A 24,875-nucleotide genomic window follows, 5' to 3' on the forward strand; every position below is an offset into this window, starting at 1 on the left:
AAAAAAAATGGAGATATAACAGTTTGAAACTATATATATCTTACTATTTTTGTTGAGATTACAAGCATATCTCAAAATTACCGTTATTTGAAATGTTAGACTGTTGAACTAGCGATATGTCAGTTGAAATTTATATATATTTTTATTTGCTATATTAAATAATTAGTATCTCTATGAATTAATTAAAAATTATCCATTAATAGAATAGCTTTGGGGTACTGATTTCTATCCTTAGAAATAAAAATACAATTTATACTACAGTAATATTATTAATAACATACAATTACATTTTAATTGTTACATAATAAAAACTACAATAATTTAATTTATTTCAATTATAAAATTTATTCCACAAGTCACGCACGATATATGACATTATATATCAATAATTATGTATCTCTAATTATTGTTATTTTATATCTCACTAATGAAAAATGAGTGCTATGATTGACTATTTACGTGTATACATTGGCAAATCGAGTGCTCATTTGATGCAATGCCCCCTGAAGTCGTCAACCACCTAAAATGTTTTATATTTTTTGACGATTTTCGTGCAAACTTAGTGGAAATTTGAAATAAAAATAAACCTAAGGATTAAAGTTGTTTCAGAAATCCTTGTCCCGCAAGGATTCGTCCCCATTATTCAGGCCGCCATTACCATGGGATGCACATTATCATGATTTGAATTTCTTCAGCTGGTCTAGAAAACTCAAATCATTATAATATAATAGGCTTGCTTAAAATTGAATTTTGAACGATTTTGTTCTTCAGAATATTTCAATTTTGTTCCCTGTACGGTTATCATTTAAAATCGTAAAACATTGTTATCCCTTAGGACTTCAGGGCGAGTCCATATAGAGTGGTCCATATAAATTTGTTTATAATTTTATTTACTATTCATAAAATAATTATTAAATATCATTTAAATTAGTTGGGTTAGGATTGGTTGCACAACCACAGTTTAAATTATGATTTTTTAAATTAAAAGAATAATCATCAGATAAAATCAATAATCATCTATTGCATAAGAAAAGTCAACTTTCAAATCTAGTGTAAACTCTACCGACCAATGATATCCAGTTAAACTGAGATTCAGAGCAAATCTAGGTTTAGTTAGGTAACCATGCAAGAAACCTTCCATAGTTTCAGTTGTCTCTGTTGTCTATCGAAAGTGTATTGTATTATTCTGTTTCTTTCCAAATTAAGTAAAATAGATTTATATTGAATAAATTCATTTGAACGATTTGACAGACAGGCTTCAAAGAATTAGTTGCTCTGACAATAATAATAATAAAAAGTATTCCGTCCTCGACCAAATTATTTTTTACAATGGTCAGATGAAGAATTTTGTCAGCCATTTCGCCTGTAAAAGTTGCTGTTGAATCAATTTTATATTTAATTGGACCCAAAATTTCCAGCATCAACGATAAGAATCGCAGTTTGGTAATTATCTCAGTTTTCGGTAACCTTACGAACCTGGTTAACAAAAATGTAGACGAGAAACAGGTCGCTAGGTTACTGGAGTTTTACTAAACTCTTTGATGAATCTAAGTAAATAATTCTTAGTAATATGTGGTATAATAATTTATTTATTTGCTTATGGGGTTACCCCCGTACAAATAGAGTTAGCCTGTAAAATAAATAATCAATTGTAGTAATTTTACAAAAACTGTGAGTTTAAGATCGTTTATATAAACTAATAACAAACAATATATTGTGATGATAGGTATCCAGCACTATAAAAAGAAGTTTACTATCCAATCCTGAGGGTACTGACAGAAATTCATACAACTGGTTTTGGTTAATATAGCTTAGTTTTGGCATGTATCGGATTCGGTTCTCATGATATGCGGAGCAGTTTGTCAAAAAATGGAAACAATCCTCCAATGCCGTTCCATCACAAGCAGGACATGGATTTTGTGGGACTAAAATATATTTGTGTGGACTGACACAGAATAATTTATTTAATGTATTTATCGGAGAGTTGTAGTTGGGCAATCATTCTCAAGTGAGCAATGGGGTAGCTGATTTTTAGGTAGCTTTGAGAAGCACCCGATTTAATGAAGACTATACCGTACCACGGGCTATAGGTCGATTATAAAAAAAAAACATACCCGACTTTACTATTAACTTAATAAAAATAAATCAGTAAACATATTAAATACGATAAAAATAAACGTGTAAGTGGTATAAAGAAATTTTTATTAAAATCATTAATACAATTTTTTTTGTAAAAGAAAGATATAAAAATCAACAGTAAAAAAATAATAATAATAATATTTAAAATACTTAATCAGAAAAAGGAAACGAAAAAAAAAACTGTTGATCTATATTAGATAAACGTTAAAAGAATGTAATTAATGGGACTTAGAGGATGCTGTAAAAGGCTGAGCATATTCTATGGGATTTCCACTGGGCGAAGTAATGGGGTCCTATAGGAGAGTCTGTGAAAGCTTTTTGAAAATTTTAATAGAATCGAAACATTTTACTTTCCGTCTCATAACAAGAAAAATAAGAGGTTTGAAGGTGTAGGCTTGTTTGAGTTTTAAAGATCTTTGTGGCTCATTTTTTGAAACTCACTGCACATACAGTTGAAATCTTTGGACTCCAAATAATGATTCCACGAGATTCGTCCCATAGCTATGTAATTGCTTCAAATTGTAAATCTATATAGTTTCATAAACAATCTACTTTGAAAGAAAAAGTTAAATGATGACTTTCTTAACTCGTCATAAATATTTTTTTTCTTTTTTATATAAATTTTTTTTTTTATGATAATGGGCTTCTCGAGCTCTGGGGCTGTTAGCTAAATCCGGTTTTCATTATATTTCAACTATGTTTCAAAAAATTTATGGGACTTTGGGTCGAAGGTAAATACAATAGATCACAAAAGCTCTAATTGCGTTAGTTTAATAAATACCTTTCCTCCCACCCCCACTGGCAACTTAACATCACAAAAAAATATTGACTTTTAACAAGATTAAGCCCTTGACCAGTCTAGTAAAGTGTGTAACAAATTAAGTGGTTATATACCTGAGGAGGGAAGGGGGAGTGATATTTTAACGTAACGAAAATAAGCAAATATTGACGTGATATTATCAACTAGAAAGGAATTTGATTGATTTTGTCTCTATATTAATGATAAATAAACTATTGCCAGTTTCCATCAACATCAATTACATTAACCCATTTGGATATTGACTCTTGGACGTGCCCCGCCCCTTGGAACATTACAAGACAAGACAGGATCATGGGAACTATGGCTTTCGAATTCTTGAGATATTTCGGATTTCCATTCAACTGCAAACGCAGACCGTCAGTTGTGCAAGTTGCTGTTCATTTCGTATTGGCTCTTCTGTTCTCAGCCAACCTGGTCCCCGCATTACTCTCCGTGACACTGTGGGAATCCAATTGGTTCGCGACTGTAATCGTTCAGTTATTGATGATCATACGCGTTATTGTCACCGTCTTATTCTTAATCGTGAACTTGAAGACTTCCTCCTTGGAAGTTTTCATCGCCAATTTGGAAGCGGTACCAATCAAGCTCAAAGCTAAGAATTATAACGACTGGCTGCTGGTTGGATTGAGCAGTATCTTCATCAATACCATAATTTTTTTCATTAGTTTTAACATTACGCTTCCACTATATGTTGTGCCTATGTTCATGGGTTGCGATGTAGTTCTGTACATTTCCTTAGCACAGTATGTTACTCCACTTTATTCTATTAACGATAAGATGTTCCAGGTAAGATCCTTCCTTTACACCTACAGTTTAAAAGAGAACTTCAACCATAAGAAAGACACTTGGCGACTTATCTTACGGCAACGAAGACTGGAAGGGATCTTCTTGGAGATGGTTCAAAATTTCTATTCTCGTATAATGCTAGTGGTGTTTTGCAGCACCTACGGTGCCACTGTGTTCATTTTTTACGCGGTTGGTACTGTCGGTGGGTTCATTTACAGTAATCAAACACATTGTAAGATCGCTATGGTATTTTTGTTCATCTATAGTGCAATCTATGAGTTTTATAAAATTTGGTGTGTGGCACATTCTACTGAAGTAGTGAAATTAGAGGTAGAGTTTTATCATATTTATATAAAATTTATTACTATCAGTAGTATCTGTAATATTTTAAAAAAGACTCACTAAAGATAGGGTAAGATAGGTCGCTTCATCTTTTCATATAAATCAGTGGGAAAATTTATTAAAGTATATTCCAACTTAATAGATTTTCTCACTATTCTATTAAAAACGATAATTTACTCATATTTTTAATGTTTCAGATACGACATTTTTATTGCCAGCTTTACTCTTTGTGCTTAGAAGACACAACTGGCACACTCGTTAGCCACGTGAGCAAATCATTTTCATACATCTATTTTTACAAGTTTACTTTCCTAACTGCCATCAGTCATCTATGCAGACACTTTTTTTCCGGAAATTTTTCTGTCTTTTTTTTTTCTATGATTTCTGACCCCGAATAATTGCATAACAAATTGGGAAATATGTGCGAACTAGAACTAAAGGGATCAAACATTTTTTATGGAAAATACATGAAGTCGTGATTTTCAACTTTCCATTTGTTGTAGACACCAAATATAAAATAGTAGATAGCGTTTCTTATATCGTAGATAGCCTACATGTAAAATTTTAGTTGCTTACAGCTTAAAAGGTGTACTGTATTTCTTTATTTATTACCTTTATATTGCAAAAAAAGAAAATTATCTATAATTGACCAGTATTAGCAATAATACGGTATAATGAACGTGTACTCAAAGTAGTGAGGAAATCGTGAAAAAAAAAAGTATTTCCACTTCAAATTTCAGTTAATCATTTGAGAACATCGATGGACGTTCCGTTGCGTTTTTATTTATATATTACATTATAATTGCTTTAGAAATTACTGATTCCTTTAGTTGAAGTAACCTTTGTTTTGGAATATTAATTTTAATAACTTCATTGTTAATATTTAGATTTGAACTTTTATATTAATTGTATACTATACATATTTTTTAAGGCTACTTAATTGCATTAAAATGTTATCCACTTTTCTTTAAAATGTGCATGAAATTAATAATAAGCTAAGATTCATTTATCTATAATAATATCTTAAATTAATTTGTTTCTTTTTTTATTTGGACAAAACTTTCTTACTAAATGTGAGTCAAAGCCAAAACAAAATTCAACCATCAAAGGCCCTTTGCATTATACATTACCTATAAAACAGAATTATTGTTATATGCACCAGAGTGTTAGTTCGAAAATCATCCTTTCAAATAAACATTTATTGTGATGTTTTTTTTTTCAATATATACAATAATTTAATACATATACTACAGTAGTAGTAGTGCCAGCTACGAAATAAGGCAGATGGGCACTTTCTCCATGTTGCAGTACATAGTTCCGATATAAAAAAGATCGGGTCGGTTCTATCTTAATATCGACACAAATTAGGCAAAATATCATGTATTTTCTGTAAGTGAAATCAGCATACATTTAATTAATTATAAATATATTAGTTTGCTATAATATATTTCAACGATTTTTTTTTTTTTAACAAGACATGTTTTTATTTCGAAATAAATAAAGAATACTGTCAATTCAATGCCTACTTAAAAATTTCAAGGTTGTAAAAGGAATTTAATGTGCGCAATGTCTAAAAAAAAATTAGTCAATTAGTCGATCTTAAAAATTGATGAACTATCTCAAAAACCATGATTTTTTTAAAACTTTTTTTTCTGAAAATAAGCTGCTTAAAAACACGTGGAAAATGATAATAAACTAATTTTATGCTAGATCTGTCGTTTTGAACATTGTGCGTCTGTAGTTGGAAACGCCGACCGTCCATTTTTGCTTAGTAATTCCCATAAATTTGATTGATATTAAGCTTTATTTAAAAATAATATAAACATTTAAACAATTGCTTTTAGCTCTCTTTATTTCATTACGACGAACTGAAATAGCATTTAGGAGATACCAAATCTTTCGTCAGCGTAATGTGAGTTAGGTTGAGGAGAGAGATTTCGCAGCGTCACAATTTCTCAAAACTCCTTGTTTCGTGCCACTGCAGGGATATTCTCTTAAATTTTGAATGAAATAAGTATCACTGTAGTATATGTATGTTGAAAGAAGAAATATATAATATTTGGGATGTCGTGTGAATATTCTGAATATATGATTGGGTATCGATGAATAAATATCACTATAGCTTGTCATTGAAGACATGAATAAGTGAAAGTATTAAGAATAGAATCATACGAATTTCAGAAAAATAGACGTTTATATTTATTTATTTATATTTGAGAATAAATAAAAAAAAAAAATAAATTTTTAACTCTTGAAAATTAAACCAGGTTCTATGAAGAAAGAAATACTTAATGTATACTTCAAATTATAAATCATTATTTTCTCTAATTACTTCACTCATTACGTGAATATGGTATATCATTTTCTGCATTTTCTTTTTCAGGATATAATAAACGTGCATTTGGAGAGACGAAAACTTATCAAATCATCAAAAAATAGAAAATTTCTTCTCGACCATTCACTGTTTTTCTCGGTATGTTGATGATATTTTGTAAAACAATGCCGAATAATGATTGAATTTATTATGGAAACTAATATTATTTCGGTTAATTTTGAATATTTAAGTATTAATTTATATTAAGTGAAATTAGTTTGTTCTTACTTTGGCATTGACGTCACTAGAAATAAATTCGATTTCTTTTCCAAGTCTATTGTCCTTATTTTTTAACGCACCTAAAGAAGGTTTTATTAAAGGATTTGTTTAAACAAAATTCTCGTTGAATAAACTCTCCTATTGCTAATAAGGATTCATTAAGAACTATTGCTCTCTTAAAAAGGAATATGTAAAGAAAGGTTTAAAAAAACAAAATTTGTTAGGGGAAGCTAAAGGTGTGTGGTTGATGCAGGGGTGGCATAATCCTACACTCTTTCAGCACAAAAGTGAAGCCAAAAAGGCCACGCTCAAAAAAGGAAAGTTTACGTTGAGCTAAATAGGATTATCCGCCATTGTAATCTAAACTGAAACAGAAGGCAGCCAGTAATTGGCTCGTAATCATCCCCTACTCCTCTGCCACGCCCCCTGAAAGACACACAAGGCTCGCCTTTTTTGACTTCACTTTTTCTACCAGCTTGCCCACTCCATTATACTCCTTCCTCCAAGGTTTGAAGCAATTACTTAGAAAGCCGACTCTCGTGAACGGTAAAAAATACGGTACGATATTGATTGTCTATATTGAATATCTACAAAGAAACGTATTGGCAAATAAAAAGTATTTAATTATACTGGAAAATATTTGACTTTATCCCTAAATGTCAAAAATTTACAATATTGTCTTCAAACTTCAATAAAATTAATTGAACCTTTTATTTTAGAAATGTCTGAAGTCCAAAATTACTCGTATATACTATATGTGCTGAATCAATTATCTTCAGGTAGAACAAAATGTGTTCTAGTACACTGGAGAATAATATCAATATCGCATTATCAAAGAGCTTAGTCAGGAATCAGACATTAATGAATTATTAAAAAGAAATTAAAAAAAAGAAGAAGGTTTTTTTAACTCTCGAATTTCAGGAACTCTCTCTATAGGTTACCTTCATATTTGACGAGCACATTCTTATACTGTGCACCAATTTTTTCACTTGATAATAGTAAATGAATTGTGGAAAAGGGTTACCTCACGAATAAAAAAAAATAAGGCATAAGAATGCCTGAAGATCCATTCTTAACGTGAGGCTAAAAATTGCATGCTGTGCAAAGCCTTTTTATTTAAAAAAAAATACAAAATTAAGTTTTGTACAATGCTACCAATGGGTCGTTTCTATGAAATGCCTGTACCATTCCTTTACTATCTTACATACAGTTGTAAATACTATTAAATAAAGAAAAAAACGTTGTTGTTACTTGTACTAAATATTATTATATATTTTTTTCTTAGGTTATATCAACAACCGTAACACTTCTGTTCATCATTATACAATTTCAAATACATGACGAGTCTTGTGAAGAAGAAGTTTGAAAAGCTTATTAATCATCAGTGCACTTAACAATGAATACATGTTATTTTTAATGGTATAATAAATGTTATAGCTGTTATATATATTCAATACAAATATTGACTACACAGTAGAACATCTGTTTTATAAACTTTTAATTATTTAATAAAATATTTTAATTATTACTTTAAAAAAGTTTGTTGAAGGGGAAGAAATACCTACCAATATAACTTTCATACTATTCATAAATAGTGTAGTCGAAAAAAAAAATTATCTTTAATTCAAATATGTATTTAAATGTCTTAATAACTCGACCTATCCTGATAGAAAGGAATATAAATACTTATAATTTATAAGCATAGTTTTAATAAAAACTGAAATGATCTTAAAATATATTATATAAACAATTAATTAAATAAAATTTATTCAGTAAAAACTTTTATGAATATTTCCAATTATATATCATTGTTATAAAATATAAATCGCGTCAAATAAAATTCCTTATAAAATGTTCTTACAATGCCTCATTTATACTTATAAAATCCTTTCATAAAATATTACTTGTAAAAAATATTAATTAATGATCGGAATACTTCCATTACTATATATTCCATATATAGGTAAGTGAAAGTAAAACTGATGAAGTAAGACAGTGTCATGAGTAAAATCTGCCTAGTGTGTATCATCTCATGACTTATTGATAATTTTGATATTAATTAAGAATAATATAAACATATTATTGTTCTATAGATAACTTTTATATTCCAGTAGACCTAGAAAAAAATCCATTTTCAGCAGTATTTAACTATAATAAGAGCATTAATTTTCTATTTACTTTTTGAAAGGATTTTTTAAAAATAAATAAAACGACTTTATACGTAAAATGTAAAATTTGTATGTAACATATACATTTATACAGTTTGGTTAGTGGAGACAGTCAGATTGTAATATATCCATTTATGTCGAAAGTTGCGAGCGTAATGAATACAGCGTAGAGGAGGATAAAGGCTGTTGCTGTTACGTATCTAGCCATCTTCGATCCTCCAACTTCTGCGTAACCACAGCATTTGCAGTTCCTTCTGACGACCAACAAGATGAAGGTTATTAAGCAGCAGATACTGAAGAGAACCACTACTCCTGCGAACCCTTCCGGTGGTATTTCGAAGTAGTCTCCCTGAAGAAGATATACAATACATTACGAAATAGCATTTATCTTTACAATTTATTAATTCATATGATAAAAATTAGTTAAGTTGTTCATTAAAAACCAAATTGAAACCCAAGCAGGGAGGTTGGTTCTAAGACAAACGTTTTATGAGATTTTAAATGATTTTTGCCAAACTGCATTAGGTCGGTTCAGAAAGTGAATTCTTGCAGCCCTTTAAAACTATTCATATCTTTTTCTAGCTTTAGAATTGCATTGATCATCTCTGTAAAACCAAATGATAGAAAAATTTGGATCTTGTAGTCATAGAGGTGGTTTTGCTAAAAATCCGTAGGGATATTATTATTGTTTATGAAAATTGTTACAACTCAATTTTACAATGGTACCTTTCTAAGATGATGAACGGCAGCCAACGTCCAGGGGAGACCTAGACCAACGAAGACGTTAACAGAGCAGGTTCCGTTGATGTTACCAATTGCCTCGTCTGCGGTTTTGCTTTGCCTCATTGCGATCAAACAGGCGAAGAGATCAGGCAGCGATGTACCCAAGCCGACCAAAAGCAGGGCTACAAAATTCAGTAAATTAAAACTGATTTTATAGGTGACGTTTTGGGATTACATTGTATTAGTATAACATGGACATGAAATTAGTACTTTTTTTTTTTTTTTTTATGACTTAGTTATGATGATATTATATCATGACTTTTTTCTCTTAGTTAATGAATATTATAATTTCAGAAAGTCAGATTGGACGCAGAAAAAACATTAAACATTTGTGAAATATAGCAGTACCGAATGTACACTCTTTCATTTCTAAATCACAACTGAAAAATGTTTAAATCACAAAAATGTCTAAATCACGACTGACACAAATGTGCCGTTAATATGCCAGAGGGAAGGTATACTATTATGCGAGTTATAGCACTGGACCATCGCTTTCATGGAAAATTTAAGTAAAATTACGTGGATTCCCAAACATCAAGTAAATTTCACAAAATTTTGCATCATTACACCTCCGTAGCAGTGATATGAAGATGCCAAGGGAAAAACAGTATAACTCCATTTTTCTTATTTTGAGACAATAGTGTAAACAAAGAAAGACCAATGGAAAACAGTGCACTATTGAGGAGAAAAAACAATCTAGATGGCTTATTTTTTAAAAAGAAATGAATAGTTCATCAGAGGAAAAATTATATAAATAAAAGTTTGGAAGAGAACTGTTCAACTCCAGAGTCAAAGAAAAGATAGTATTATAGAAGTAATAGATTGAAGCTAGGAAGATATTTATGGAATATCTTTTCGTTCCTGTCCTAATGTCTTACTACAACTCACTCCACTCGCATAGTATAGATGGAAAATATAATCGGAACTAATTTTGTTAAAAATTACATAGGTCTTAACTAATTTGTATAAAACAGTTTTTAGCTAGAGGAGTCTACCCAATAATTGACTATTTACAGGCTTCTGGTCACAATGATGATGATGATGAAAATTACAAATATTTGGAATAATATGGCAATATACCTAAATAATAAATAAAAAATCGAGCTTTATATAAAACAAACTATTTATTAGTTTTTTAATCTATTAAACACCCAAATTTTCATTATACATTTTTTTTTTAATTACAAATAAAGTATCAAGCAATATAGCTTAATCTAAATTCTATTCTCTAGAAACTTTCTAAAGAAAGGCTTTATACTGTTTTCCCTCAGCACCATTCATATTTGATTTCACAACAGAAGTGAGATATCGGAGAAATTTTGTACCAAACTTTCACTATCTTAGAATTCGACGAAATAAAAATCTTATAAAAACCTTTCAGTTATAATAAATTATACCTGTTAGAGTGTCTCCCATACCCGCAACACAACCGAAAATGGCAGCCATGTCTCCAATGAGAGTTGCCATGACGCCTATGAGTACCAGGGCGGTGAAGAACTGTAACCATCCACCCAGAAGACCTGGAGGAGGTATCAGAGAGAACACTACCTGTCGTTAAAAAGTACATTAAATTGATAATGACTTGTATAATATATGAAGTTCGATTTACAAACAATCTAAATACCTTCCAGAAGAAGCAAAGGAAGTGCAGGAAGAAATCCATGTTGGTAACCGGTTCTACACCTCCGTTCACCATCATAGCCTCCTTGATCTGCTTGCACCAGGTTTCACTCTGCCGTGACAGGTGTTCCAACTTCCAACTGGTCAGTGTCATCACTTTATCTATGTAGTCCCAGATGTCTGGAATCGGAATTAATAGGATTAGCAAATCTGACAAATGAACATTCGACGTAGATAAAAGGAGCAGTTTTTCATTTTCGCTGAAATGCATTCAGACTTTCGAATATGGGCTACAAATATGATACCTTGCCATCAAGATATAACTAGTATAGTAGATTGAGTGATAAATGAATGTAAATCAATCATACATGAAACAATTTTATTATATTCAAAATTCGTTTTGTAATCAATTTACAAGAATTTATTTACTTGTTTATTGTTATTTGAACTTGTTTTTGGGTATATTACGTTTTTGAATAAAATAAATAAATATACTATAAAATAATATAACAAACAATACTGTCATCATCGGTGATAATAACCGTCGTCCTCCAGTTGTCCCCGAGGACCGCTCCATCCACTGGATTGTAGAGGTCCACATTGAAGCGAACGTCTTTCTCCTCTGTCATAGTGTTGATGATCCGAATCTTAATGAACCTCCTCACCTATGTGTGAACACACCGCTAATTTAAATGATAATCTAAAAAAAACATCTGATTCAGGCCTAATGGGAACCAGAAGAAGAATTAGATAGAAAATATTAAATAATTTACCCTTGTTTAATTAGATACAATAAAATTATTGAAATAATGGATGGTTTTCAAGAGGGTGGGGCCGTTGGTAGATGAAGGAATCACGTTGCTGTGGCGCCGGTTCAAATTCGGCCTTGGGGGTCGAATTTTTTTATTTCAGGTTTCAAGAGGTATAGGTGACAACCCCGAAACGAGCTACCCTACACAAATATTTCTTCACCGCCAAGTTACGATTGGAAGCAAAATGTGGATCTCACAGGGAATGGGGATTCCGTACCAACCTCCATGGACATAGATAACTGACATTGATCTCTAATGTCCCAGCTGCGGTGTACTTGAGAATGCCAAGCACGTAGGCACCATCTGAACCGCCTCAGGAAGGCCGCTAGAAAATTAAGCCATTGTTTAAGATGTTAGAACAGGCTTGAATTTTCTATTTTGAAATTCAATTATGTGATTAATCAGCCAATTATTATGTTTGTCAACAGGAGTGGCATAAACACCTTCTTTGTGTGATAAACTATTTAACCTATGTTGCCGAAGGGCATGGTATGTTGTAAATAAATAAATAGATTTTCAAGTTATGATACAAAAATAAAAATAAAATTGAGTTGGTTTGCTTTTTATTTTAAACTTCCGAAACGAATTTGAGGTGGTGGAACAATTCGTAAATAGCACTTAAACAAATTAGTAACGAATTTTCTGAACGCCATCCAAAATAAACCACCGAGATCCCTCTCTGGTACCCATTTGACTATATCTCATTGGATTAATCCCCACAGGAGATCTAACCGACGCGTCGTATATTGTATATATTTATTATTTCTTGTAATTACTTTAAGCATATACATATAATAACCATATCACATATTGTAATAATCCTAAGTGTACTATTTCAATCAATAAATATTAGAATAAAATCTTCTGATCCACTAAAAGCTATCGTCTTACAGGTAGCATCTCTCGATGGCGTTTAAAGCCCCGAGAGATCGCATTGAGCATTAACTTGATATACCAAATGGTGAAAATCTCCTTGAGGGATTCTCCCCAGAAGGCAGCGAGTACTATTGTAAATAGTGGATCAGATAATTCCGATTATTTATTTTATCAATTCGATCCACCTTCTGTACATTCTCCTCTTTCCTATACCCTCATCTCCTATCCAGCTACCTAAACCTATCAACATGCAGTTTAAGGCCTTCTCATGTAGAGTACTTCACATTTTCAATTGGAAATAGAACAAAATAATAATACATTGCCACTTAAACAATGTTATGGAAGAAAAATCGGAAACCATTAATTGTTTCCATATTTATTTTGAGAATTCTTTTTTATTTATTTCTTGGACAAAAAATGAGCATGAAAACCTCAATTTTGCGTTCAATATTCCAAAAAACAAGGCAGCATTGTTTCCTTGCATTTTGTTAATTTTAGCAAACAATAGTCTTAATAGGTCCAATAATAATGGACTAGAGTTTAGATTGTGGTAAGTTAAATAATGTAGATTATTATAATTGAGGCAAAGAGGACAATAACTCATGAAGGGATGAATTATTAGTGGGAGTTGTGCCACTATGGTGCTACACCTCGTCTTGATAGAGATTGTAGATAAAAAAAAAAGAGAGAAAGCTTGGCATAACTTTGGGATAGGATTGCGAGCGAACACAACAGATGGAAACAAATAATTCAATAGCATACTATAGAATAAAGCATACACTTTTCGGTCCCGATTATGGTCAGAACGGGTACTCCTTTTCGGATAGCGTTCCGACTGCTATCGAGCACGTTTTAAAGACCTGAACCATGTTTGAAACACTAAGGAACACATAGTTTAATCTAGATTTTTTTTTGGCAATAGGCTCCATAAACCGACGCTGTTTAAAGACACGGTATTGAAACTGACTGATACCTCACCGTGCTGGAAGGTGACCGAATCTTCATCACCTTCGTAATCCACACCACTCCGTGCAGTGTCGTCAACTGTCCTCCAGCTGACTCTCACTTCACCATCGGAACCATGGAACCTCTCCAAGATTAAAGTGAGCAATCCGACAGCTTCATTCACAACGTGCCCTCTCTTTTCGAACTGGATCACTCCTGGACCTGAATGGAAAATTTTCAGTTCATCATTTGCATCCCATTAACAATCGTTGGAGGTAACATTGGTTGGTTCTTTGGATTTGAGCTTGAAGAATTATTTTGAGAAATATTCTTAAGAATTAGCTACGTCTAAACACGTGTAAAATACTGAAACCCACTTTCATCGTGGATTATCTTGATTTCCATGATGGATAGAGTCCCTATCTTCACATTTTGATCTTGTGAATAAGCTGGAGTTAGGCGTAGAAAGAATTCCTCAGTCGGTTCGTATTTCCTCTCATTTATAATACGTACTTTCACCTATGAATTTGATGGTAAGTTTGATAATAATTAAGTGAATAATTATCGTGAAAGCATTATGTAATACCATTCATACCTCAGCACTTGTTTGTTTCTTCTCAAACTGGATTCTTTCATTCACTTGAACATAATCTTCACCGTGTTTAGCTCTCCCGTCCATGGATTGAACTCTGAACAATTGATATTACAAGGTACTGTATCGAAAATATTTCTTAATTTCCAAAAAAGAGATTAGATTTGATTTAGTGGTATAAAACATATAAAAAAGAATAAACTAACGTATTTTATTATATATTTCAATTAACTTTTGCTCTTTTTATTATGATTTTATAATTTGACTGTCAATAATTCATACTCCAATAATTCAACGAAAATACTGAATCTAGCTTCGTAATAAATGTCAATTAGATGGTACCAGATGTGAATCTATTTGTGGGATTAGGTACAACTTTCGAACCAAACTCAAATAGTTCCCCAATACTAACTAAGGTAGGAGAGTAAGGTTTTACGGAACACTACAAATTTGTGATTTGGCGATTCTGTTTTTTTTTTCTTGCCAAGTAACCAAAATTTCACGTTCGTTTTTCTATTGCAGAATTTCTTTTTCCTAATGAACGGTTTAGGTTCATACTTGTCAACATCATTGGTTCCTGATTCGGTAAAGATACTCAAGATTTCACGACATCCTCACGTAAGTCATTAGTGTGGACAGATCCCTAGGTTAAAAGCTACAGGTATGCCTGACCAAACTGCCTTGTATGTGGCTCAGGCATTATTGACATCTTGGATCTCTTAATAAAGGATTCCTGGACAAATAACAAGCAATACCAATCGAAAGCAGCATTTCAAATTCCTAAGAATCCTCTTCAGATTTTTTTTTTCTTTTACAGCCAAGATTCCCATTGGAGTCCTATATTGCCTAACCATGGTTGGGGGTCAAAGTTCTTCATTTTGTGGGACAGCCACTCAATGAAAAAAATCAACGCTCCAGGCCAGATTCGTACGGGCACCACCAATAGACATCGAATTGGTAAGACTGTGTCTTAACCACTGAGCTACGGGCGGACCTCTCTTCAGATTTCAACATGAATCTGTTTGAATCACCATCAAGTAAATCTGATCGAACGCCAACACAGAACAATGAGACAACGCCACTAACTGATGTTTTCTACAAGAGTGAGAGCATTATATATTGTATTATTAGGTATCTGTAATTGTTTGAAACAAAATCTTGGCTGTTGAACCGCGACATTAGTTTAAGGCGCGTCACTTATTCTCATTAATAATTTTTTTTTGTTTTTATAAAACAGTCTTCTATTGATCCAAACAATTTTTTGTTTCAGCTTCGGAATAATTTAGAGCTAGTAAAACTTTCGAGATAAATGACACAAAGACCTCTAAATCGCATCGTCTTACAACTAGTTCTCACGTTTACCTACGTCGGGATTCTTCGCATTCAACGTAGACAACGTCTCGTTCAGAATCTCATTTTTTGCATAAATGCGGTAAAAAATAATAATACGATCGACATAAATGGCACCACACCGTGTTATAATCCACCTGTTACAGCCCGCATTCCTTTTAAGATCGACCTCTATTACAAACGATTCCAAGAAACCAATTGAACAATGACACTAATTTGAATCAATTTAAAGTACCAACAGCAGTGACCATAGACAAACTTCGAAAAAAAGATCAGATTCGCTTTGAACAGCCAAACTGTCCTCTGCATTTTTCTCTCTTAAAAGGTTGTTTATAACAGCTATGTTTAGCTTATAACCTTTTGGCATCAAATGTTAAATTCATATTTAACAAAAACATATTTTTATTCCATTCATTATTGAAATCATAATTATTGTTCGGTCGTACATAAAAGGTTTAATAATACGCATAAGATAACAAAACAGTTCTTTTGCGATTAATTAATTGTACTAATGAATTGATTTCAATTGAACTCAAATCATTTGATTGAATCGATCCAAAATTCTGACGTAGTTTTAGCTTCGATGGCATTCTGAAAACTGCAAATTGTTTTCTGAAACACGTGGTCACGATTTGCACAGCGTTTGGAACAATGGTGAATTTGAAACAACAATCTAGAGAGAAATACTGGTCTATACTGGCTAATTAAAAAGAAACTTTCGTCACGAAACTCGTACTACGAAGCCTTCGTGTGCAGATTAAAGGAATAGTGAGATGGCAGAGATAGTGTGTGAGAAAGCCTCCTTCTTTCGAATAATAAGACAATAACTCGTCATCGGAAATCTTTCGAGGCTACCATACTGTGCAAAAAGAAAATTATGACAGACTTCCTGAAAATAATGTCCGCATCCCCCAACCATCTTCCCCTCATAGAATTTATCCGTGGTCAACTATCTTCTCACCATTAGTTGTCATAGATTATTGATAATGTATTTCTTAAAATAACTATACAAAGGACTAACTTTGAATCCTCACACAAGACTGAAAAGACAGGAAACAGCACCTCAATTCTGACTATTACAGCACTTACTAGACAAACGGTCTTAACTTCCAATTCATTACAAAAGAAGGATCTAAAAGATAATAATAAGCCCTATCTGGGCATACGGAGTAAGCTTTGAGGCTCCCCTAAACCTTCGAATTTATCTTGTAACCAATCCTCACAATCCAAAATTTTTGTAAAATCCTCAATACTCCCTTCTTAGTCACAAATGAAATCATCCATTACGACCTTGATATTCCTGAGTGATTAATATATGTAACCGATTCAGCCCGAACCAGAATTCAAATCTTCCATTATAAACTCCCCAACCCGCCAGTTTCTAACTTCACTTCCTCTTCCATTCTTGTCTATCCTCTGAGGCGCCTGGGAAGATGATGGCCTCGAGACCTTCTAATGTAGAAATATTATTAGAGTGCTACCGATGGGTAGTTTCTCTGCATGCTTATATGCATTTTGACTTACATCAAGTTTATTAGGTGTATTTTTATGCAAATACAGAAGTAAATATCAATAAATAAATTTTAAAAAAAAGGGTAATATAGACTTTGCTGTTGCTAACCTTACGACCACCGCAGAATTAAGGTAACCACGGCGATCCAAGTATACTGGGAAGGTACCAACATTTTCTGTAACAGCGACAGTAGCCGCTGCGAAATCCACTATCGCACTCATTTGGTCTGGAGTGGATAACCTCAGATAGATCACCGAAGAATCCTTTTCCAGCTTTGCATCCATTGCAATTTTTAAAACCTGAAAAAGTAACATTACTATATTCAGTAGTTTTAATAATTTATATTTGTTAACAATTAAGTTAGCAATTGAATACCTCTTTGAGGTGCTTGTTGAGCCTTTGTTTTAATGGTCTTCCTGAAGACAAGGCTCTCACCCCACCCATCCTGTACCAAAGTAATGAGTGTGGTTCTGATTCCACTAACCTTCAATTTATTGTTACCATTATAATTAATGGATATAATTAATATAGATATTAAACATAACATAAATATTAACTACGTATATTAAAGATAAAATATTCACAGACTTACTATATTGACAAAAAAGTAATAAATAATATGATTAAAACACTTAAAATATGTATATGTGTATAAATCTCGGATGTTCGGGTGAGTTCAAAATAGTTGAATTTAATTTTTCACTAATATGAAATTAATCGACTTGATGTGAAAAAAGAGTTTTATTTTCAAAAATGGATGAGATTCGTTGCGAAAATAGTTTATTTTTTAAAATAAAATTCTAAAAGTCTCGGAAGTAGGCTTATGAGTCTAGTGAGTGTTAGGGGCAATGATATGTCCGGTAGCAAATAGTATATGAGGATTTACAATTAAAACTGTTTTAATGCTCTCTAATCGATATTTTAGTGTTAGCTGAAAGGTAGGGGTGAAGCAGCAACTAGTCGACAAAATCAACTGACCTTATATATACCTATATTTAGGAATAGAATAGATTTTTCACATTTTTTTTATTTTCTCCAAAACGGCTACAATGATTTTGAATAAACCCGGAATGTCAATGTACAATCGATTGTTTTTTTTGGTGTGAGCTTAGTCTTATTTACATTGAAAGAGTCTTACAGGGTTTAAATGACGAATATTTAAAAAATCTTCCTCTATAATCTCTCTCTTCATTTATTTCAAATATTTAACCGTTTCACATTTTTATTAGTTGTGAATAACGGATACATATAAACTATGAAATTGCGGCTGTTTCAAAAAGAATTAATCTTTCATTCAGATTCAATTGAGCGTAAATAGCTCATATTTTATCAAATTTACTCTACTTACAAATAATTTTCTCTTATGTTTGGTAGTGTAGTGTTGCTACTTGTTTTAAAGATATTGAGCTCCGATTAAAACATTAATTTTTTTGACGTTATGAAACAGCCTGAAAGAAAAACTTTTCTTATTCTTTACTTATTTTATTATTATTAAATGGGCAACAGACCATGGAGGTCGAAGTTCTCATGCGTATTTACTTATTAGTAAATACGCATCGCCACGTTTCTTGGGGTGTTTTTTTTCGTAGGGTGGGTTCGTCACTCCCACGCCAATTTTTTGTGAGTACCCCCCCATTGGCTAACGGGCCTCACAAATGCCCGGGGGGAAGGTTGTCAGTGAGTTATGCATTATTTTGTGTTTGAAAAAAGTCCGGGTTGGACCGGGGATTCGATCCGACAACCTGTAGGTTGGTAGACTGTTGCGTTACAACGCTGCTACCGCCGCCCCTCTTTAATTAAGTTAAACTAAAATTTCTCATAATTTTCTGATCTAATTACGTCACAGACGTATTTAGGTTGTTACGCCGGTCATACAGGTCGCTGCAAATTTACTTTCTCAATATTGATTTAGGTGTAATTTTGCTGGACTATTTTTTTGATTCTTGTAAAAGGATACATTGTTTTAGTTATTATTACCAATTTATTTTAATTCAATGAAGCAATTAAGGCATACAAATAGAATGTGTTTCGCTGTTATTTTATCGAATATTGTTATTGAGTATAATTATCTAAAACTCAATGTAAAATTATTTAACGTAAAACCTTAGCAGATTAACATACTTAGCTGCAGCAAGTATGGCCGCTTCCGCCATCGTAATACCGGGGTAGTTCGTTACTTCCTTTAAGAACCAAAGAAGACTTTGTTTATCTAAGACACCATCTTTGAAAAACGTAGCCTCAGCTATCTCCTTCTCACCTGCACACCTTAATATATAAAACTTATCTGCGCTTATAATATTCCATTATTATACATACAAAATATGAATTAACTGAACTAAAACGTTTGTCTAGCAAATACTGCGTACATAATCCAAGTCGTGACAAAGCCCCTTTTCAAGTACTGCGGTCCTCGATTATGTATTGTGTTTCTATATATATTTTTTTTAATTAATGTCGTTTTCACATTCAAGTAGCAACTGAAAAACAAAATCCGCTGAAAATCTTCATGTAACATGAGAATAGACAAAATTTTTATGGTAATTCTTCTTTGATTTCTCCATTCCATGGAATGTCTGCGAATGACAAAATAAAGTCGGCGACATTGCTGAAATCCTCCAGGCCACCGTAACGTTTTAGTACCAAGTCGGTAGGTTCAGCCATTACGTCGCTCATTCCGAAGTATACAACATAGAGAATGTGTTCAACAATTCGCTCGCTTCTTTGATACTCATACAGAGGGGCTGAGCTAATTTAAATATTTTGTTGGTGTTGATAAACCTATAAATGCTCTTGTAACAGTACTTGATCACAAAACACTGCACCCGTGACCCTTCTTGGCTTGTAAAGGTACAGATTTCATTTTTAATTAAACCGATTGTGACCAGTTATGAGGTGCAAAATCAAAACTCGTTATTTTCTGAAGGTATTTAGAATACCGTGGTTTATGGCCTGTCTGCTGTTTGTCCTCTGCTGAATTGCTGCTTTATGTATTGTCTTAACTTCCTTCAACCGATCATAGGTAATTCAGAACCTTCCTTTGATAGCTAATCAGATATACATTGACCAGTTTTATCTACTGCAAGGTGACCCGTTCATTATTTGTGAGGCGTTCCAACTCAGAACGAAGCATGCCTTTCAGTTGGTCTTCAGGTTCAAAGCAACCGATGCTGCATCATTCAGAAGTTCCATTCTAGGTTTTTGATTCCTCCTGAAGTTTAATTGAATTCTAGAAGGCTTCAGTAATGTGTCTTACTTGGTTACAGAATTACACCGAATAAGGAGAAGAATAAACTAAACTGAATAAACTATTGTATACACCAATGCGATCTTATCAATAAAACCATCACTGAATTGATAATTTAAAGAATACTAATAACAGAATCATTCCCAATTTAACTCGTGTAATTTAGAAATTTTTCTACCACTCCCCCTAGAAAATTGAAAGTCCATGGTTCATTAAATTAAATATCATTAATTTGTTCCATCTTTGAAATTAATACTTCCATTCAAAGATGTTTACTGATGCATTACTTCTAGAATAAAAGTGTTAGTTATATCATTTTTAAATATTCGTATGAACACTCTTATAAATACCTTCGTCTCCTCTCCAATAATTTATAAATGGAGCATTTAGCCGAACCTTCATGTTTAAAACATAAGCCCCTACGACGAGTATTGGATAAAAAGCTAAAGTGAGAGAAGCCTCCCACAGCTCAACCACTCCTCTTGACGAGATTTCCAAGATTACGTAGATCCAAAAGAAAGCAAATACGCTGAAAATACCTGTAAAGCAGAAGACCTGGGAACACAAGACGCCAAATGAGCAAACAGAACAAAGGAAGTTTCTTATAAAATAATACTGCGTAAGTTTCAACGAAATATAATTAAATAAAAAATATTAAATAATGGATTATCCTAAATTATTAAATTATACTTTTCAAATTCAAAAAAACCTTCCTGATTTCACAAATCCTATTAATTAAACTCACTTAGGATTTAATTGTTTGAATCCATTTTTTTAAACTTAAAAGTCATTGTGTTAAATACAAATAAAGTGATATGACTAATAAAGCTATTAAGCAGTGATGGTCAACAGCCATTGGGTGCACTTAGGAAACCGGATAGTAGGTGAACATCCAGCATAGAGGAAACCTTGCTCCATTTAATAGAAATACACTTTCCAGGTAGCCAGCGCAGCAAGTTAGACATTCCTCCAATCATGGACTCCCTCAGAGAGACTTCGAAGGAAGAAGATTGGGCGTTAGCGGAATCTATCGTTACGGATGAGGCCGTTAGGTGGGCTGTGGGGGACCTCAAGAGATTTATACAGCAATAATAAGACCCAGAATCTACTATGGCAGCATTGTGTGGTGTACAGCCCTACACAGGGTTCCCATCTGCGGATGATTAATAAAATCCAATGGATGGCCTTTATTAGTATAACTGGTGCATTTCGCACAACATCAACAAAGGCATTAGAAGTATTGCCCTCTTATAGATAAAGGGAAAGCGATACTTGTTTACTTAAGAATAGAAGAAAATATACAGTAAAAAGAAATGGGAGAACCTAATGGTCAATAGCCAAAGTGATGGAAAGCAAGTTACCAATATACCAATACCGGTCTGGAAACCAAAATTAGTAACCTATACTTCATGCTGGTCTAACGGGCGCAGGAGTATATTTGATATATATTAGTATATAAGATTTAGGCATAGAACTAAGCTGTTTTCTAGGCATTTTGTCGGCAGTTAAATGGCCTGTAAAGCATCAACGCAAACAATCCCTTGATTGGACATGAAAGATAGCAGCAAGGAGTGGAGAGATATATAGGGCTGAGATAGGCCAAGATACTAATAACTAAACCCTTTACTTCTAGAACTAAGTGGCTGCTAGACCTGAATAGAAGTGAACTCTGATTACTAATATGAGTTCTTACAAATCCCTTTCCTGTGTATTCTACTAATATTCTAGTGCAAGAGATTAAGGATGACCGGTGAGTGAGCAAGGCTGGTGGAGGAGGGCGTTGCCCAATGGCTTGATTCCTGGGTTGTCGTATGAACGTATCAGTAATCTTATTTGGATCCCGGCCTTGCTAAAAACTCGCTCGCTGTAATCTCATTATTGTTTTTAGAATAATATTTATTTATCTACCTATGGCCGTTCAAAACAAACAAGTATTTGAGCGTTCATAAACAAAAAAGTCTTTTTGCGCTGGGCCCATTGTTAATAGACAGAACAGCTAGATTAGATGAGCCAATTGGCATGTCGATATGGTGGTAGCGATTTCGTTTCATGAAAATATAATAAATAGTGTATCAATAAATATTTAGGTAAGCGTTACTATTACCCCGTACTCATTTACGACTTTTACTTCACCCACATCGAGGGCTATATTACAAAGGGCGATGATGATGAGGTTCACAGCAGCCGACCCAACGATTGATGCTGGACCGATGTAACCAGCTTCGAAGTTGTGGCCGACGACCTCGATGATGGAGAGAAACACTTCAGGAGCGGAAGTTCCCAGGCAAAGAAGAGTAAGGTTGCCTACTACGTCGTTCCAAATTCTGATATGCAGCCTCTCCGCTAGGTCTGGTCTCAGAGCTGGGTACAGTTTAAATTAAGTATTAATATTTTTGGCATTTTTAAAATTTTCTTGTTTACAAAACCAATAAATCTGTTTTAATTTGTAATCATGCACTTCTGATCACTTGAAAATGGATTGAGTATGTAGTAGCTATTTTTTTAGAAATTAATATTAAAATTATTGTTAGAATTAGAAAGGTTCTGTATACTTGCAGGAAGGAGTATAATGGAAGGGGTAAGATGGCAGTGAAAGTTATGCCAAACATGCGAGTCTTATGATGGACCCATGGGCGTGATAGAGGAGTGGGTGAAGAGTACGAGCCAACCATTGGTAACCATCTGTTTCAGTTTAGATTACAATGCCGGACAATCTTAACGTGAACCTAAGCCCCAAGGGCGTGGCTTGGTTGGCTTCACTGTTTGAAGAAGAGTAAGGTCATACCGCTCCCCTAGGTGTTATACACTACTCTCCCTCTAAGAGAACAAACCTCAGTTCAACGAGTTCCTCGAAGTTACAATTTTTATAAAAATAAAATAGAACTAGCAAATAAACCATAATATTAAATGAGCAATATATATCTATATAACGAATGGAGAAAAAAAATGTGGTTTTAATCCTCTTAAAAAATTAAATAAAATAACTACCCTTTTTATTACAAAAGTTTTTGTGATAGTAATCATCATATAATGAATGGGATCTCTATGTAACTAATGCTCTACATAAACACTACAGTATAACGAATTAATAATGAATGTCATATGTAAATATGTGCACTAAGCCTTGAGGTTAACTGCAACGTAATCGAAAGTGTTGAAAGCAACTCAATAAAGACGAAAATTGGAATTGTATTTTCAGTAGATAATTGGGATATAAATTCATATAAGTAACCCTTCATAGTGTTGGGTTATAATCCATAAAAACATAACATACGGTCAAAGGGATAGTACGTAAATGTCAAGAGTTTGGAATTACAATTAGTAAATTATCCACACTATTAAAAATTGAAAAAAAAAAAAGTTAAAAAAGGAAAGTTGTTGAAGCCATAATTCTTTTAAAACTTATTTTCCCATAGATAATCAAAAAAGAAGGTATTGTAGCCTAGGATGAATTCCTTAGAATTTGTTATGTGCACGCCAATAAATAAGGACGCGAACCACAATATAACGTATTGAGATTTTTTAACCCGGGCTCCACTGTTTTAAATAAACATTAAATGATATCAAAGTACAAATTCATCGATATAGTTCATGGAACTTTACATGATTGATTATTTATGAAGGAGAGCAATTGGATGAAATTGATAAGTCAAGCCAAACTAACACAAGTAACTATGGAGCCGAAATTACAAGTACGAGTAGTTAATGCATTTGCTAAACTTTTGAAAAAAAATCATTTATACTCAAATTCTACTTACAATAAATCTTCTTCCTCTTACTGATGATATATTCTATGGAAGACATGAAAATATCCATAACAATAGCCACGCCAAAAAAGGAGTAGCCGAGCCCTAAAAAATATACAGTTACTCTGATGTAAGGATTCCATGAGCTCTCATCCATTAACGGCACGAGCAATCCTGGTTTGCATTGCCTTTGTGGGAGTATTTTGACGACTTTCTTTCTTTTCTTTTGATATAGATGAAGTTAAAACTCTATAAAACTACGCAAACATTCGGAGATATGAGCAAACTGTTCACATTTGTGCTAAGATTGAATCTCAGTGTAGTACAAAGTCTATTATCGATGTAATTATTGAATTGTGCCATGCTGCTCCATAAAGATTAATTTGTAACAAAGTTTTTTTATCTGGTCACAAGAATAAAAGCTCAGCTGAATAAACTAAAATATAAATACTTACTTCACTTACTTACTTCAAACCTTTTTAACGAAATATTAAAACCTAGCTGGCGGAAGGTTACGTAACAATTAGAGGTTGCATCAGATAGGTT

At 32.9% G+C, this 24,875-nt stretch overlaps 1 protein-coding gene and 1 long non-coding RNA gene across 5 annotated transcripts; one reads left to right on the plus strand and one right to left on the minus strand.

Annotated features, from left to right (window-relative positions):
- The first annotated feature begins 1,172 nt into the window (after window positions 1-1,172).
- LOC106678143 (uncharacterized) lies at window positions 1,173-8,159 on the plus strand. Its single transcript, XR_001342710.2, has 4 exons — window positions 1,173-1,443; window positions 4,285-4,353; window positions 6,471-6,560; window positions 7,966-8,159. It is a non-coding gene; the product is annotated as an uncharacterized lncRNA (long non-coding RNA).
- Window positions 8,160-8,896: 737 nt separating this feature from the next.
- On the minus strand, window positions 8,897-24,765 carry LOC106678160 (sodium/calcium exchanger Calx). Of its 4 annotated transcripts, none has more exons than XM_067050025.1 (14): window positions 24,342-24,765; window positions 22,688-22,944; window positions 20,934-21,138; window positions 19,461-19,596; window positions 17,715-17,784; window positions 17,448-17,638; window positions 14,480-14,573; window positions 14,262-14,403; window positions 13,913-14,106; window positions 11,772-11,916; window positions 11,256-11,431; window positions 11,029-11,179; window positions 9,575-9,753; window positions 8,897-9,197 (listed from the first exon to the last, which is right to left on the minus strand). In XM_067050025.1, exons 1-14 carry the CDS (start codon window positions 24,484-24,486, stop codon window positions 8,961-8,963), a joined length of 2,322 nt encoding a protein of 773 aa, XP_066906126.1. In that variant the 5' UTR covers window positions 24,487-24,765; the 3' UTR covers window positions 8,897-8,960. The 4 variants fall into 4 exon arrangements, with proteins under 4 accessions (XP_066906126.1, XP_014272011.1, XP_024215780.1 ...); XM_014416525.2 differs by having other exon boundaries at window positions 17,715-17,823; XM_024360012.2 differs by lacking the exon at window positions 24,342-24,765 and having other exon boundaries at window positions 17,715-17,823; window positions 22,695-22,831.
- Window positions 24,766-24,875: the final 110 nt, after the last annotated feature.

Source organism: Halyomorpha halys, unplaced genomic scaffold (genome assembly GCF_000696795.3).
Source record: "Halyomorpha halys isolate HHAL.00 unplaced genomic scaffold, Hhal_1.1 Scaffold126.1, whole genome shotgun sequence".
Taxonomy (NCBI): domain Eukaryota; kingdom Metazoa; phylum Arthropoda; class Insecta; order Hemiptera; family Pentatomidae; genus Halyomorpha; species Halyomorpha halys.